The 15,908-nt window shown below is 48.4% G+C and overlaps 2 protein-coding genes across 3 annotated transcripts; one reads left to right on the top strand and one right to left on the bottom strand.

Moving 5' to 3' along the window:
- Positions 1 to 1,229: 1,229 nt before the first annotated feature.
- On the bottom strand, positions 1,230 to 5,307 carry buc (bucky ball). The gene is made up of 7 exons (XM_069706808.1): positions 4,528 to 5,307; positions 4,259 to 4,408; positions 2,679 to 4,166; positions 2,477 to 2,578; positions 1,732 to 1,821; positions 1,570 to 1,640; positions 1,230 to 1,471 (listed from the first exon to the last, which is right to left on the bottom strand). The coding sequence occupies exons 1-6, from the start codon at positions 4,532 to 4,534 to the stop codon at positions 1,609 to 1,611; spliced, it is 1,869 nt and encodes a 622-aa protein (XP_069562909.1). The 5' UTR covers positions 4,535 to 5,307; the 3' UTR covers positions 1,230 to 1,471; positions 1,570 to 1,608.
- A 915-nt stretch (positions 5,308 to 6,222) lies between these two features.
- kbtbd2 (kelch repeat and BTB (POZ) domain containing 2) lies at positions 6,223 to 15,116 on the top strand. 2 transcript variants are annotated; one of them, XM_069706805.1, is made up of 4 exons: positions 6,223 to 6,427; positions 8,439 to 9,043; positions 11,554 to 11,719; positions 12,209 to 15,116. In XM_069706805.1, exons 2-4 carry the CDS (start codon positions 8,871 to 8,873, stop codon positions 13,766 to 13,768), a joined length of 1,899 nt encoding a protein of 632 aa, XP_069562906.1. In that variant the 5' UTR covers positions 6,223 to 6,427; positions 8,439 to 8,870; the 3' UTR covers positions 13,769 to 15,116. The 2 variants fall into 2 exon arrangements, with proteins under 2 accessions (XP_069562906.1, XP_069562907.1); XM_069706806.1 differs by lacking the exon at positions 6,223 to 6,427 and adding an exon at positions 6,443 to 6,800.
- Positions 15,117 to 15,908: the final 792 nt, after the last annotated feature.

Raw genomic sequence — 15,908 nt, forward strand, 5'->3', positions numbered from 1 at the left:
AGTTTTGACCTCTGAAGAGCCAATAAGGAGGTGATGTGGGAGCTCGTTGGCAGCCTGGAGCAGTGTTTCAAGACAGCATTATGCATGAAGAATAAATGGCTTGTTGACTTATAAAGTCAAAAGACGGGCTCATATGTTTCTCTTGCACCCAGGTGGAGTTTCAAATTTCAGTTTATTTGCCTTTATTGGATGTTTGGACAAGGCAACAACACGAATGCCAACACCGACATCTTTTCTGACATTCCTGGTTACTTTGCATTGCTGGGTTCACCTTTAAGTTACAGATAGCAAAGAAGTGAAAGGATCTCATGTTAACAGACAAGAATCAAGCTTCTTCAGTAGAAATGTGACCCACTCATATGCAGCCAATGGGCAGTTGTTGCAGCCTGTTCACGATAAAGCGGTTGATAGTTTTATGCCTTCGCATCCCAGGCTCGCAAAATCTCAGGAACGCCCTGAAGGACTTTCTTCAAATTTGGCACAAATGTTGACTTGGACTTGAGGATGAACTGATTAAAGTTTGGTCGTTAAAAGGTCAAAGGTCACTGGGACCCCACAAAAGTAGTTTGTGCCCCCAACTCAAGAATTCATGCGCCAATTAATGGCTAAATTTGAACACAAATGTCTCATACAATAAAATGATGAAGGGATGACATTTTTAGTTTTCATTCAACACCATAACTCTGATAATGACTTCATGTTGAGTTGAATAAACTTTTGACTTTTGCCAGGTTTTCTTTCCTGCAGCGTGACCAAGTGACCAGTGGTCTAGTAAGCAGTTCTTGATTTGGGCCACCTGAAGGACATTTTAAAGGGCTTTCTAAACCATTTAGACTAGATGCTTCGCATTTGGACACATCTCCAAAATATCTTCATTTATCTGTAATTTAGTTTTCGGGTTAAGGAACAGCTTCATATTTTGTAATGCATGAAAGTGAGGCTTCAACTGTCTTGAGTTTTTGAGCCAAATCAACTGAGTGTTGAAAGTTGAAGTCATTTTTGGATGAAACATCCTCTGTGTTTCTCCATAACTGCAGCAATAGAGAACATCTCGTACTAGACCAACAAGCTGGTGAAGCCTTATGTTGGCTTTAGAAAGTTTTTTTGCAAAGTATAACAGTAGTATTAATAGAAAGAAACTGGAAAAAGCTGGTTTTACTACAGACATGAGAACTATGAAATTATCCCAGAACGAGAGAATGAGAAGGAACCACCTCGAAACTTAAATAATTACATTTATTTTTTTATTGGACTGGCCCCAAACAGTGGCACGTCATCATCTGCAACACAATCTTTCAGCCCATTTGTGAAATCCATGAATCATGAATAGTGCAAAGATAGTGGCTCAGTTGAACCCTAATACATTTTTGGGTTTTTGCTTTATCAAACAAAAAGAGGCTCCTTGTGCAGTGCATTTCACCCGGTGCTCTAAATATATCATCCTTCAACAATTACACCTTTTAGGGGGGACCTGAGAAAAAAAGAAAACAAACAAAAAAAGGCATTAAAACACATTTTCACCAGAGTCATCTGGAAATAATAGTGATTAATGGAAAAAGCTTCACCTACAGTTCAACACACTTTGTTCCAAAGTCAGCCAGGGGTTCGTTAACATCTCGGTTCTCCTCTCATCGTGGAGCCTGACGACAGACGGACAGATAGTTTTTAAAAGCATCACATTCACAGATAAACGTTAGTCACATCAAAATGTAAAAAAAAAAGTCCAGGAACCTCTCTCCCAGTGTGAAGGCGGCGGCTCGTCGTCGTCACGGTCCTCATCTCTCGGCCTGTGGTACAACACTTTCCACTGAGTGCTCATATCTATTATTATATAAAAAGGACAACAATTTGAAGATTGGATTAAAAGTAAAGAGCTCTGCATGTGTGACAACTGCTTCAAAATAAAAGCATCCAGGTGGTGACCTCTTGAAACAGGTTGTGAGAGTGAAGAGCCTAACACAAAGCAGCACTTCCTTGTTTTGGGTGGCTGTGTGCCAATAATTAAGGAGGTAAAGGTTGATAATTTATAGGTGTTATATACAGGTTGTTTTTTTTACCCTGCTGTGCGCCAGTTTTGTGTCTTTTTACTTATAGATAACTGAATCTATCGACATGAACATTATGAACTTGAGCATTTTGTTTGAAAGCACCATGGCAGCAAAATAATCTATTCAGCAGTAAAAAAAAAAAAAAAAAAAAAAAAATCAAGTTTACTGTAGAGCAGGCAGTAAATTAAGATTTCAAACACTTCTAAAAAAAAACTTTGGGATAAATTTAAAATTCATGAGTCCTTAAAAAAAAAAGGAAGCAAATTGTGGACACGCCTCCTCCAACAGAAGAGGAGTAAACTAGATGATTTGGGGGTAAAAAAGCACTCACTTGGCTGCACAAACTGTCCGTTGTGTACTTTATGCTACATTTGGAGCTGTAGAGTGATCAGCTCACTAGTGGAGTCCCAAAGCCGACTAAACTTCACCTTGTCGTTGCAGAGTGGCTGCAGGTCTCCTCCTGGGAATCACGCCACCGTCAGCCCACCTGCCTTGGTCTGCTGCGGTCACATCTTCTCTGCACAGTCGCTCTATAAATTTTTTTTTAAAAAGGTCAAAAGAGGTCATTCAACGGCACGGAAATAAATAAAATGCTGATGTAAAGGAGAGAAACTCTTGGCGGAGACCTACCTTGACCGTCCACCTCTTCAGTCTCACCCTTCTCCTGCTTATGGATGTCGTGGTCCATCGGGTCCGAGGCCTTTTTGTATTGGCCTCTTGCAGACCAGGGTGTTGCTGCATGTCTGAGCGGGACAGAGTGAGTCTTCCTGGTTGCAGAGTGCTTCTTCACCGCCACTCTGACCGGCAGCTCGCACCCTCTCCTGTATCTGCCGTCCGAGTCCGAGTCCCCGGCTTCGTCCCGGTACTTCTTGGAGCTGTGGGCTTTGGTCCTGCCCGTCCCTTTGGCCAGGCTCTTCCCGCAGCAGGCGCACACGAACCTCTTCGAACCCGGCAGCCACACTTCTTCGACTTCTTCGGCAGCTCGAGGGGAGCCGCCGCCACCGCAGCCATCATCGTCGTCGTCGACCTCCGTGAGCTTCCTGCCCGGGTACACGCGCTTGGGGAAGAGGTCCATGTCGTCCAAGTCCGTTGAGAACATTTCGTCTCTGGAGGAGAGCTCGTCCAGAGACGGACTGAGAACGCTCATCCGCTCGTGCGTCGTCTGCATGGAGAGGTAGTTGTAGTAGTACGGGGTCGTCGGGGAGGAGAGGCGTTCGGGTGAAGCAGGTGTTGGAGCGCTTTCAAACGGCAGCTTGAGGATCTGGCAGCTCTCATCAGCTTTGGCTTCGTCGAAAGAAGCTGCTGGATGTTCTGCCTTTGAGATTTTGTCTTGGCTTTTAGACTCCTGAATGGAGGAAAAGGAAAGTGAAGGCGTCGACTCGAGGAGCTCTACAGCATCACATTTAGGAACACTTTGATCGGTCACCGAGATATCTGACCGGATATCCATGACCACGCCCTTCTCAAGAGGGAGGAAGTGTTCGTCTGCTTCTTGCTGCTCGAGCTCAGGAAACTCTTCGTGGACCGAGGAGCTGTCGAGGGGCAGCTCCTCCTCCAGTCCTCCTGACCAACAGTCCTGAGGGCCCAGGGCGTCAAAGAACGTTTGGCCGGACTCGCCAACGTACGCCGCCTCAGCGCAGCCGCTGACGGTCACAGCCGGGGACTCTGCGGCGCTGCCGTGAGGTGCTGAAGCCAGGACGTGACCCTGCTCTTCGTTTTGCTTCTTTTCTCCGGGAGAGAACATTCCCGAGGATTGCGACGCGACGCCAGAGTCGAGTTCCCGGTCGGCGCCCTGCATCTCGCTGGCTCGGATCTTATCCAGGCATTCGATGAGCTTGGTGATGGTGCCACTGGGGTCGGTTTGGGCCTCCGAGCAGGCCATCTCCCGATGCTCGTGTGGCTGTTGCTGCTGCTGTTGTGGTTGCTGCGGTTGCTGTTGCTGCGGTTGCTGTTGTGGTTGCTGTTGTTGTTGCGGCAGGTCGCCCCACGTGGGAGCGTGGTAGCGAGGTTCAAACATCCGCCTGTAATCCATCGGATAGATCGGAGCATGTGGTAAAACAAAGCCGGGATATTGCATGTACTGGTACGGGGGCATGCAGGGACGGCCAAAATTAAAACCTAGGACATATGCAAAAGAGAAAACACAGTGAAATTGTATGTGATATTTAGTTGACTGCAACAAATTAAGGGTTTAAATTAAAGCTGGATACCTCCAGGCAAACCATACTGATTGTACGGGTTGAGCTGCCATTGCTGGTAGAGGTAGTACGGCTGAGATGGAGGCTGGACATAGAAAAAAGGTCTGGGGTGAGGACCTCTCTGCGGTCCACTCCCAAACGATTGTGGCTGTCTGCTCGCATCTACAGGAAGCAGCAGTGTTCAAATATTATTTAAGAGCAACGATACAAATCAAATCTAAATACTAACTCAACATTTGCACATGAAATACATTTAAAAAAAAAAAAAAAGAAGTTATTACCGTCCATTTTCTGTCCCTTTTTCGCTCAGCCTTTCAAAATAAAACACCACAGAGGGATGAAAACAACCAAATAAACATCCCCAAGCTTCTAGAAATTTAAGGCAAGCTTATTTCTCCTCCCCCCTTACAGTCAATTTGTCTCTAAACAAAGTAGAAGTAGAGACGAAGCACTCTCAGGTCCACATGACGTCCAACTGACAAAAAGAAAAACATCTCCGTTAATTAGTCATATAGGAAACAGCTGCGTGCGCGTGGACACTTCAAGTGCAAGCGGACGAATTAGTGTCGAGCCTCAGCAAAGAAAGGAAAAAACATTCCTGTGAATAAATTACTATTTATACTATTCAAAAATAACACTCACAATTAAATATGGGGGGTGGGGGGATATAATATAATAATATACAATATATATTAGGTAGGCCTAATAAATAAACCAAATGAAAATCTATTCAAATCTAGCCTGTGTTTCTACACATAAACAAAATATACATTTAATATAGTGGGACAATTTGACAGGAAATTTTTCATGGTGAAAATGCAATTAAATTAAATTTTATTTATACAAATCACAACACAGCTTATTTCAGGGCACTTAACACATAAAAAGTCCTTACAGTGGGACTTCACAACATTATACAGAGAAACCAACAATTCAACAACAAATCCCACATAAAAGTCCCTTTTTGGTTTCTTTCTAGAAAATAAATGCATATTTATGAGGAGCTCATGTTTTCCACACCACTGTGTCTCTGTCTGTCCCGCAGAGGTCTCTGTTTGTGTCTCCGTCTGTCCCGCAGGGGTCTCTTTTTGCGTCTCCGTCTGTCCCGCAGAGGTCTCTGTTTGTGTCTCTGTCTGTCCCGCAGGGATCTCTGTTTGCGTCTCCGTCTGTCCTGCAGAGGTCTCTGTTTGTGTTTCCGTCTGTCCTGCAGAGGTCTCTGTGTCTCTGTCTGTCCGGCAGAGGTCTCTGTTTGTGTCTCCGTCTGTCCCGCAGAGGTCTCTGTTTGCGTCTCCGTCTGTCCTGCAGAGGTCTCTGTTTGTGTTTCCGTCTGTCCTGCAGAGGTCTCTGTGTCTCCGTCTGTCCTGCAGAGGTCCCTGTGTCTCCGTCTGTCCTGCAGAGGTCTCTGTTTCTCCGTCTGTCCTGCAGAGGTCCCTGTGTCTCCGTCTGTCCTGCAGAGGTCTCTGTTTGTGTCTCCGTCTGTCCTGCAGAGGTCCCTGTGTCTCCGTCTGTCCTGCAGAGGTCTCTGTTTGTGTCTCCGTCTGTCCTGCAGAGGTCCCTGTGTCTCCGTCTGTCCTGCAGAGGTCTCTGTTTGTGTCTCCGTCTGTCCTGCAGAGGTCTCTGTTTGTGTCTCCGTCTGTCCTGCAGAGGTCCCTGTGTCTCCGTCTGTCCTGCAGAGGTCTCTGTTTGTGTCTCCGTCTGTCCTGCAGAGGTCCCTGTGTCTCCGTCTGTCCTGCAGAGGTCTCTGTTTGTGTCTCCGTCTGTCCTGCAGAGGTCTCTGTTTGTGTCTCCGTCTGTCCTGCAGAGGTCCCTGTGTCTCCGTCTGTCCTGCAGAGGTCTCTGTGTCTCCGTCTGTCCTGCAGAGGTCCCTGTGTCTCCGTCTGTCCTGCAGAGGTCTCTGTTTCTCTTCTCCAGAAACAAAAACAAAAAAAGACGGAGGCCTGCTCATCTCGTGCGCATGCGCAGTATCCTCATTTGGCCTCCGGTCTGGAGGCGCTCCTGATGCTGAACGTTTGTCCGCTGCTCGGCGCTTCCACATAAACTCTCTCATGCCTCAAAATCGAGTTCATCCGACACTCTCTGCTGACGGGAAAAGACCCGCCGCCGCGGATGAGCGCGTGGAGCCGGCCGTCGGTCACCGGGAGGAGCGTTTCATCTGTCGGGGGGAGAAGTGGCTCCAAGCAGGTAGCTAGCTGACGGTTATTTAGCTCTGTAGCGGCTAGCTTAGCTCGCGAGCTAGCAGCACGCTCCTCTCTCCCTCCTCTCTCCTCCCTCCTCCTGCTCCTCCTCCTCCCTCCCTCTATAGGTTGCTCCCGTCGTGTCCTTTCTGTGATCAATTTCGCTGTCGACTTGTCTGACAGCGGGACGTTTCGACGTGTCTTCCCGCCACATCGTACACCCCGACGGACTCGGTGGCTAACGGCTAAGCTAACCGCGGAGCTGTGCAGCAAAAAAAAAAAAAAACACACAAATAAAAAGAAGCAGAAGAAGAATCTGAAGTCGGTAAATTACCGGTTCCGTTAAACACCGCGATGTGACGTCATCACCGTCTGGTCGGGTGAGTTGATCGAGGATGAGTCCCCCCCCCCCTCCCCCCCGACAGCGGTTTGTTTTGGACACACGGTGGTTAACGGTGACGCGCTAACAACAACAACAACAACAACAACAAACACTCTTTGAATGTCGGCCTTTTTTGGGAGGGGGAGGGAGGGAGGGGGGCAGTCTGTGTTTGAAGTTGATGTACACAGATGGTCTGAAGCCCTGAGATGAAGGATGTGATGACATGTACACACACCGGGGGGGGGGGGGGGGGGGGGGGGGGGGGTATTTATAAGTTACAAAAAGGAGTTGGATCAAAAAGGTTCCGGGGGGGGGGGGGGGGGGCTATTATCTTGGTGTATTTCTAACCTTCATCAACATCCCCCCCCCCCCCCCCAAAAAAAAAAAAAAAAAACCCACCTGGTCGCCGTGGTAACCCGACCTTATGTCTGAATTTGGTGTTTCTATGTGCTGTATTTATTCAGTTTGAGAAACCATCTGTTGCTAAGGGTCGTTGCTAAGGGTCGGACTACTTCCTGGAGTGGCATGTTACATTCGCTTCTATTGGACATGACGTGATTTATTTATTTATTTATTTTGAAGTCCTTAGTCGAAACCCCGCGTGTCGCCACGGAAACGGAGATCACGCCGTAACGAAAACAAGTTTTTGTGTTGCGAGAGCGAATTTGCTGCCCCACGGTATGAAACACTCTCCGATCACACGTTTTTATTTACGTGGTCGCTTAGAAAAGTGTCTCCCGTGTTTTATTTTCGTGTCCCGGTCCCGCCGGCGTCTCCTCGGGTCGTCCTAATGTCCTCGCCGGCCGCTCACGCTGACCTCACAGTGTACACAGAAATGTGAAATATTCAGGATCTCGTATTGACAGCTGCGGCCGGTGGCGCGTTGACAACGGAGGTGTTAAGGCGAGAAGACGACAGCGGATTGGGTGTCTTGTCGGGGTGGTCGCTGGTGTCGTGTCGTATTAAAGCACCTCTGCACCCCCCCCCCCACCCACCTCCACCCCCCCAATAAATAAATAAAATAATTAGATGCTGGGATGAACAGAAACAGATTTCTGTTTTTTCTCTTTTGAGAGGTGATTTTCTTTCTAGTAGTAAATAGCAGACAAAAAGCAACCTAGTCTTCAAAATGTATGTTTGTTTAACGACGTGGGGGGGGCGGGGGGGGCTTAATAATAATAATAATAATAACGGCACAACACCGGTATCAGCATCCAACAGATGTGATCCGGTGTGGAGGCGGTGGTGATTATCAACCCACATGTTGATGAAACACTTTGACAGAAGGACATCATTAGCTTTTTATTTTTGTTGCATCCCCCCCCCCCCCCCGGTCTTGCGTTGAATCCTCGGGGCCCTTCTCTAAAGTCAGTCGGGGTTTCCTCGTGTTGATTTTGTAAAGAAAAAGGTATTCTTGAATTCATGTGTAGAGAGTCTGTGAAGTAAACTCAGACCTGACGGAGAGGACGGAGACGGAGACGGCAGCAGGTGGTTCAAAGTGCAGGTTTTCATACGAAACAAGATTTCAGGACGTTCGTTGCTCCAAAAAAAAAAAAAAAAAAAAAGTGTCCGTAGAGTTATTTTTCGCTGCACCGACTGACCGCTGCTCTTTTTGTTTGTCTCTTGTGTTTTCCAGACGAGCCCTGATGTAGCAGTGTTGCAACAGTAGTCGCTCTCTCTCTCTCTCTCTCTCCCTCCCCCTCTCTCTCTCTCTCTCTCTACCTCCGGTGCCTCACTTTGTGACCTCAGACAACAGACGGACCCACGAGGACAAACAGCCCCTTCCTCACCCCGGACGCCGTCCTCTCGGCCCGGTCCGGCTCGGCTCGGCCTCCAGAAGAAGAAGAAGAAGAAGCGGCGAGCGGGAGTTGAACACCTCCACTCGGACCGGTGGAGGTGTTGGACGAGTTTTTACTCCCGGAGCACCAACTTTATCCTCCTGAATCTTTTTAAGATTTTTTTTTTTTTTGTGTTCTGTGTGTTTTCTTCCCGGTTGGCTCGAGCGCCGGTTCTCCCGCCGGCCCGCGTGACTTTTTCAAAACTGGGGCGCGATTCATGGGATGCAACCATGTCGGATCTCAGTGAGCGCAGGCCGGTCAATGCGGACTACGCCGTCTCCCTGCTGGAGCAGCTCAAGTTCTTTTACGAACAGAAGTTACTGACCGATGTTGTGCTGCTGGTGGAGGACGCCGAGTTCCCGTGTCACAAGATGGTCCTGGCCACGTGTAGCTCCTATTTCAGGTGAGTGGTGGGGGTGGGGGTGGTGGGGTTGGTTTCTAACAACTCTCAGGCTGATTGTTTTTGTTTTTTTGCGTCTCCGGTGTGTGATGAGGTGAAGTGAAGGCACGCTGTCGGTTTTCTGTCCGATAAAGTAAAGTGCTCGCTCTCCTCCAGTTGCGCTGAATAATGCAGCACGTTTGTAGCGCGACGTGTCGACCCGCTCCGTACGTGGATGGCGTTTCCCCCCCAGGACCCGGCGCTGCCCTCTGCACCAGCTCGGTTCCCCGTTTTATTTTTTCTGATCTGTATGTTTTCGTCTGCACGGACCGAACGAAGCGGCGCGCGACGTGCGGACGGACGTGTCCCTCGGGGACGTGTCCCTCGGGGAGGCCTCGTTTTCTACGCACAACATTGCGTAATGAAGTGTGTGTGCACTGCAGCGAATGTGACGGAGCAGCAGCAGCAGCCCTCGACTCTGGGAAGAGTCCATCTGTACATGACAGGAGCTCATGCGGCATTTTGAGTCCGCTGTCCCCCCCCCCCCCCCCCCCCCTCACTACACACACACACACACGCAGTCCAAGAAAAACGTCCCGACCACTTCCCGCCTCCCCGTCTCTTCCCCTCCATTTCCCACGCACTCGTTTATCTGGTGTTAACATGCAGAGCATTTCCCCTTCAGGGTTGAGAGGTGTCTCAGCCCCCCACCCCCCCCCCCCCCCCCCCCGACCAACTACTTCCTCCTCCTTCTTTTTTTTCTGTCTGTTGCCTCTTCATCAACCTCCTCCTCCTCTTCTCTCCACGCATGCCTCGCTTCGGGGATGAGGCGGCAGGGAGATGTGTGTGTGTGTGTGTGTGTGTGTGTGTGTGTGTGTGTGTGTGTGTGTGTGTGTGTGTGTGTGGGGACTCTAGAGAGAGCTTGTTTTTGTAGGGGAAAGTCTGGTCACGTAGGTCTTGGTGAGAGAAAGAGAGGAAGGGGGGGGGGGGGTGGGGTATGCCTGCAGGGTTGCGTAATACAGCCTGGCGGGTTCAGCCCCTGCTGTGATCAACACACACACACACACACACACACACACCCTATTCAGGATGGCAGAGCTTCTGTTGCAGACAAATTGTTGTTAAAAAAAAAACTCGCATTCTTAAAACTGATGATTATCTTCATCGCTGAGTCGTCTACAAATTGGTTTCTGGATTTACCAATTCATTATTTTGCCTACAAACTGTCGGAAAGAGAAGTTCTCGAAACCAAAGACGTCTGCAGGTGTCTTTGTTTGGAGGCAACAACAATTAAAAATTAAAAAAACAAAAATAAAGTACATGTCCAGTTCCCGAAAGGATTCATTGGTTATCTGCAGATGTTTGTTTACATGTTGTCAGAACTGGTTTTGTCTGACAGAAAGTTGTATAAAGTCCACAGCAAAACCAAAAAGATACTCAATTTACAATATAAAAACAAGCTTCACGTTTGAGGAGCTGGAACCAACAAATACAAATTGTTTCCCTCATAAATGGCTTTAAAATAAGTAATAAATGATCATAAAACTGATTACTACGTGGAGCGTCGGGTAAACACCTGAAGCTGAATGAACATTTTTTACATCACCGTTTGATATCTGGTGGATTTTCACTAAAAAATAAATAAATAAATAAAACCACTCGTCAAACAGGAAGTTTACGAGTTTGTGGATTCCAGAGCAGCAACGACATCTTCTGTGGAATAAACAGGAGCGCGACGGAGTCGTTGGACGCGCAGCTTCAGAAACACCCCGGAGACGCCAGAATAACTGCAAATAATACGCACGCATTGAAATGTGAAAGCGACGAAGGAGGTTAAAGAGCCTCCGACTCGGAGCCGATGAACCACAACGTTGAAGTGTGTGTGGGCGGCCCGCTGAGCCGAAACCCACCGTCCAGGTGCCAAATGTCACTTTCTGTCATCCGGTATTAGTAAAAACTGTCGGAGGACGAGTTAATCAGCGTAGGAGGAGCCGGCAGGAACATCAGCTCCGAATAAACCATCCGGATTCAGCTCCCACATTTATCTCAAACGAAGGAGAGCGGGGAATCTGTACTCTCAATATACTTAAAACATGTCATGAAAGAATAATATAGAAGTTAAAGCTGGAGTATTGAAATTGACAACAAGGCTGTAAAGATCGACTGGTTCCAGCCGTTAAAGTGTGAATATTTGCTGGTTTTATGTAGAATATTTGGTGTTTTTAATCACTTAGATGTGAGGATTTGATGCTTTTCTTTGTCACGTGTGATCTGACATTCATCGATCTTACTCAGGTCAGTGGGAAATATTTACTCACTCATTTCTTTGGCTTTCTCTGCAGCCCAACAGGAATATATTCAAAGTGATGTTGCAGCAGCAGTGAAACCAGTTCCTGTAGCTGCAGCTGGTTTATATTTGCATACAAGTACAGTTGAAACCTGGTTTTACAGTTGCAGCACAAACACCTACGAACAGGTCATAGTTGAACTTTGTTGGATCATCTGATTTCATCAGACTTATTTTCTCTTTTCAGGGCGATGTTCATGGGTGGCCTCAGCGAGAGCAAGCAGACCCACGTCCACCTGAGGAACGTGGACCCGGCCACGCTGCAGATCATCATCACGTACGCCTACACGGGCAACCTGGCCATCAGCGACAGCACGGTGGAGCCGCTCTACGAGACCGCCTGCTTCCTGCAGGTCGGAAAGAGTCGCCCCGAAAAACACAATCGCCACGGAAACGCCAGTTATTCCTCCCCGTCGTATGGTTTCTCTGCGGCGTATTCATCCGCCGCTGAAAATAGTCCCCCAAGAAATGTATTGTTTCCTCCTGCTGCAGTAAAATTGGCTGTTTCAGGAGATTATAAAGCTTTTTTTTCTTTTTTATACAATTAGACATGTTTTTAAATACAGATTTATGTCTTTGAATTCAATTACATAAAACATTTTATTAACTGGGATAATATTCCTAATTATTATTTGAACATAAGCTTGCCAACATTAAAATCTTCCCTTTTTATTGAATTTACCAGACAAAAAGGATTCATAACGAAGACAAATGAAGTTTGTATTTGTGATTTAATCCGATTTAACGGCCTTCGTTCTTGTGTTGTCGATCCACGTGTGCGTGTTTGACTCCGAAAGAGAACCGCTCTGACGCTCCCCCTCGTTGTCCTCCGCTCCCTCCAGGTGGAGGACGTCCTGCTGCAGTGCCGCGACTACCTGGTGAAGAAGATAAACGCCGAGAACTGCGTGCGCATGCTGAGCATCGGCGACCTCTTCAGCTGCAGCGAGCTGAAGCAGAGCGCCAAGCGCATGGTGGAGCACAAGTTCCCCATGGTGTACCGGCAGGAGGCCTTCCTGCAGCTCTCGCACGAGCTGCTGATCGACGTCCTGAGCAGCGACAACCTCAACGTGGAGAAGGAGGAGACGGTGCGCGAGGCGGCCATGCTGTGGCTGGAGTACAACATGGAGGCGCGCTCGCAGCACCTGTCCTCCGTGCTCAGTCAGATCCGCATCGACGCGCTCTCCGAGGTGACGCAGCGCGCCTGGTTCCAGGGGCTGCCGCCCAACGACAAGTCGGTGGTGGTGCAGGGCCTCTACAAGTCCATGCCCAAGTTCTTCAAGCCCCGGCTGGGCATGACCAAGGAGGAGATGCTGATCTTCATGGAGGCGCTGTCGGAGGCGCAGGGCGAGTGCTACGTCATGTCCTCGTCCGTGCCCACCACCGTCGTGTGCTACAGCCCGCAGGCCGACAAAGTCTACAAGCTCTGCAACCCGCCGGGAGACCTGCAGAAGGTGGGGACGCTCGTCACGCCGGACAACGACGTGTTCATCGCCGGCGGGCAGATCCCCCTCAAGAACTCCTTCACCAACCACGGCAAGAGCAGCAAGCTGCAGGCCGTCTTCCACTCGGTGGACAGCTTCTTCTGGTTCGACGCCCAGCAGAACACCTGGGTGCCCAAGACGCCGATGCTGTGCGCCCGCATCAAGCCGTCGCTGGTCTACTGCGAGGGCTACATCTATGCAATCGGGGGGGACAACGTGGGCGGGGAGCTGAACCGGCGCACGGTGGAGCGCTACGACTGCGAGAAGGACGAGTGGGGCATGATGAGCCCGCTGCCCTTCGCCTGGAACTGGAGCACCTCGGTGGTGGCGCACGACTGCATCTACGTGATGACGCACGACCTCATGTACTGCTACTTCCCCCGCGCCGACACCTGGGTGGAGATGGCCATGCGCAAGACCAGCCGCTGCTTCGCCTCGGCCGCCGCCTTCGGCGACCTCATCTTCTACATCGGCGGCCTCCACGTGGTCAGCAACTCCGGCATCCGCATGCCCACGAGCACCATCGACGGCTCCTCCGTCACCGTGGAGATCTACGACGTCAACAAGAACGAGTGGCGCCTGGCCGCCAACATCCCCGCCAAGCGCTACTCGGACCCGTGCGTGCGCGCCGTGGTGCTGCTCAACACGCTCTGCATCTTCATGCGCGAGACGCACATGAACGAGCGCGCCAAGTACGCCATCTACCAGTACGACGCCGAGCTGGACCGCTGGTACCTGCGGCAGCCGGTGTCCGAGCGCGTGCTCTGGGACCTGGGGAAGGACTTCCGCTGCGCGGTGGGGAAGCTGTACCCGTCCTGCCTGGAGGAGTCCCCCTGGAAACCCCCCACCTACCTCTTCTCCCCCGACGGAGCCGAGGAGTTCGAGGTGGACGGGGAGCTGGTGACGCTCCCTCACGTATAGCCCCCTCCCTCCCCTCCCCTCTCCTCCCCTCCCCTCCCCGCCTCCTCGCTGACCGTAACACCGGGGGATGAACACGAAGGGGAGGGGGGCGGGGCCACGTAGATCTCTGGAGATATTAAAGGGTTTGACGTCATCTGTGTCGCAGAGGGATCTCTGGACTTTGGGAACGAGCTCGGAGCGGGAAAAAAAAATACTAGTAATCTGAAAATTTCTGTTTTTTTTTTTTTTTTTGTGGTTCTTTTCTCCTTTTTTTTTCTTTTTTTTTTTCTTCTTCCTCTTCTTTTGTCAGTTGTGGCATCTGTTCGGTATTATTACGTCTGTCATACTGTTTCTACAATGTGATAATCTAAACATCAGCTGATTTTTGTTTGTTTTGTGATGATGCACTTAACTGGTAAACCTTCTCGTAAATGACAACGGCAACTGTACCAAAATCCACCAGCTCCCCCACCCTCCCCCCCAACCTTTTGGCTTCCCTCCCTCACCATATCCTCCGTTTTCTCTTCTCTCATTACTGATAAAGGAATACGCCGCAGAAAAGTTTATGCTCACAAACATCAAACTCACATTCAGCTGAAACCGGGTGGAAACGTCTGAAGCTCAGTCGTGGAGAAACTTCAAATATAGACGCAGGTTTCGACCTGACGAACCACCCTGATTTAAAAAGCAAATAAATAAGCTACGAGTTTTGTGTCAAACTACTGAAAACCGAGGTCAATAATCAGCCTTTAAGCTCAGTTGGTCAGGTTCAAGTTTTTTTTATGCCAAGTTGGCTGCAACCTAACAAGTAATTCTTTTCTTTTTTTATTATTATTATTATTAATTATCGCTATAGCCGCTTAAATGTCGGCACAAAACGGAAAAACAGTCCAAAAACCTTAAATATATTCAGTTTATGAGGATGTAAAACTGAGGAAAGCAGCAAATCTTCACAATTAAAGAAGAGGAAGACGGAGAATTTTCATTTGAGGAAATCACATCTTCATAATCACTCAAAGTTATTTATCAAATAAAAAAAAAAATGTCTACGTTTCTCTTGTTTCACTAAGTTTTGACAGTTCGCTGCTTTTCTGTGTTTTAACACCTCCGTTGGAGCTCTTGTAATTTAACATCTTTTATCTTCTGTTTTATGATAAATTAATCAGATCGGGAGCTGAACGGTTTGCGAGTGTTTTTCTGCGGAGTATTCCTTTAAAAAAACAAACAAGGATCATCGTTTTCCTGAAAAAGGCCCCGCAGACGAGAGGAACCGGGCCGTGGGTTTTATTTTTGTTTCTGGGGTGGTTGGGAGGGCCGACGGGGAACGAGCGGAGAGGGTTTAAAAAGAAGAAGAAGAAGAAATAAAAGAGGGGTGACTGCAGGTCCAGTCGCCCTTCACCCCCCCACAGGTCTTCCACACAGCCAGCAGTTTACACCTCACTCGAACCATCGTCACACCATTACGACACGTTGTGTTTCTTTCCACGAGGGACTCTGCAAACACACACACACACACACACACACCTCCACTCGCAGTACAAACATAGGTTTCGGGCTCATGCATTTTTTTTAATTTTTTTTATTTCCAAGCTGCTGAAATATATATATAATAAAATATATATTTTTCATATGTTTAAAAGACAACTGTTGTAGTGTGGGGAAAATAACCAGGTCTATTTTGTATTAGTGTCTTTTTTTTAATTTTTTTTATTTAATATCAGACATTACTGTAGTGTGATTGTGGGTAGATATCCATTTTTCCGATCGGATTTAATTTTTTTTTCTGAGTGAATATTGAGGAATCTTGCTGCTGATTGGTCGTGAGAGGAGAGGGCTGGCCCAGGGCTGTTGCTACGGAAATCGTCCCGGCAACCACTAGCATTAGTGGAGAGAGCGGGTCGGGGAAGGGGAAAGGGGGTCTTCCTCCTTCTTTAAAAAAAAAAATCATGAGCACAGGTGCTTCATGACAAACCTTACTAGCATGTTTGGCTGCATCATATTCCTTTGGCACTGTATTTTGAATGAACGTTAATTTATTAAAAAAAAAAAAAAAAAAAAACATACCAAAAAACGTTCCTGAAACAGACTTCCTGTTTGGTTTGTTTTGACTAAAATGTGGTGCTGCTGTCAGTTTTAAAAGGCCTAAGTTGGGTATTGAACC

This window comes from Brachyistius frenatus, unplaced genomic scaffold (genome assembly GCF_029030835.1).
Source record: "Brachyistius frenatus isolate BFR_SWC_R1_liver_20210118 unplaced genomic scaffold, ASM2903083v1 Contig_65, whole genome shotgun sequence".
NCBI classification, from domain to species: domain Eukaryota; kingdom Metazoa; phylum Chordata; class Actinopteri; family Embiotocidae; genus Brachyistius; species Brachyistius frenatus.

Coding starts and splice junctions, on each gene's coding strand:
- buc (XM_069706808.1), bottom strand. Junction 4,167..4,258: donor TCAGTATGGTTTGCCTGGAG/GTATCCAGCTTT, acceptor CATATGTCCTAG/GTTTTAATTTTGGCCGTCCC. Junction 1,641..1,731: donor GCCTTCACACTGGGAGAGAG/GTTCCTGGACTT, acceptor GTCTGTCGTCAG/GCTCCACGATGAGAGGAGAA.
- kbtbd2 (XM_069706805.1), top strand. CDS start 8,871: ATGTCGGATCTCAGTGAGCGCAGGCCGGTCAATGCGGACTACGCCGTC. Junction 9,044..11,553: donor ACGTGTAGCTCCTATTTCAG/GTGAGTGGTGGG, acceptor TTCTCTTTTCAG/GGCGATGTTCATGGGTGGCC. Junction 11,720..12,208: donor AGACCGCCTGCTTCCTGCAG/GTCGGAAAGAGT, acceptor CGCTCCCTCCAG/GTGGAGGACGTCCTGCTGCA.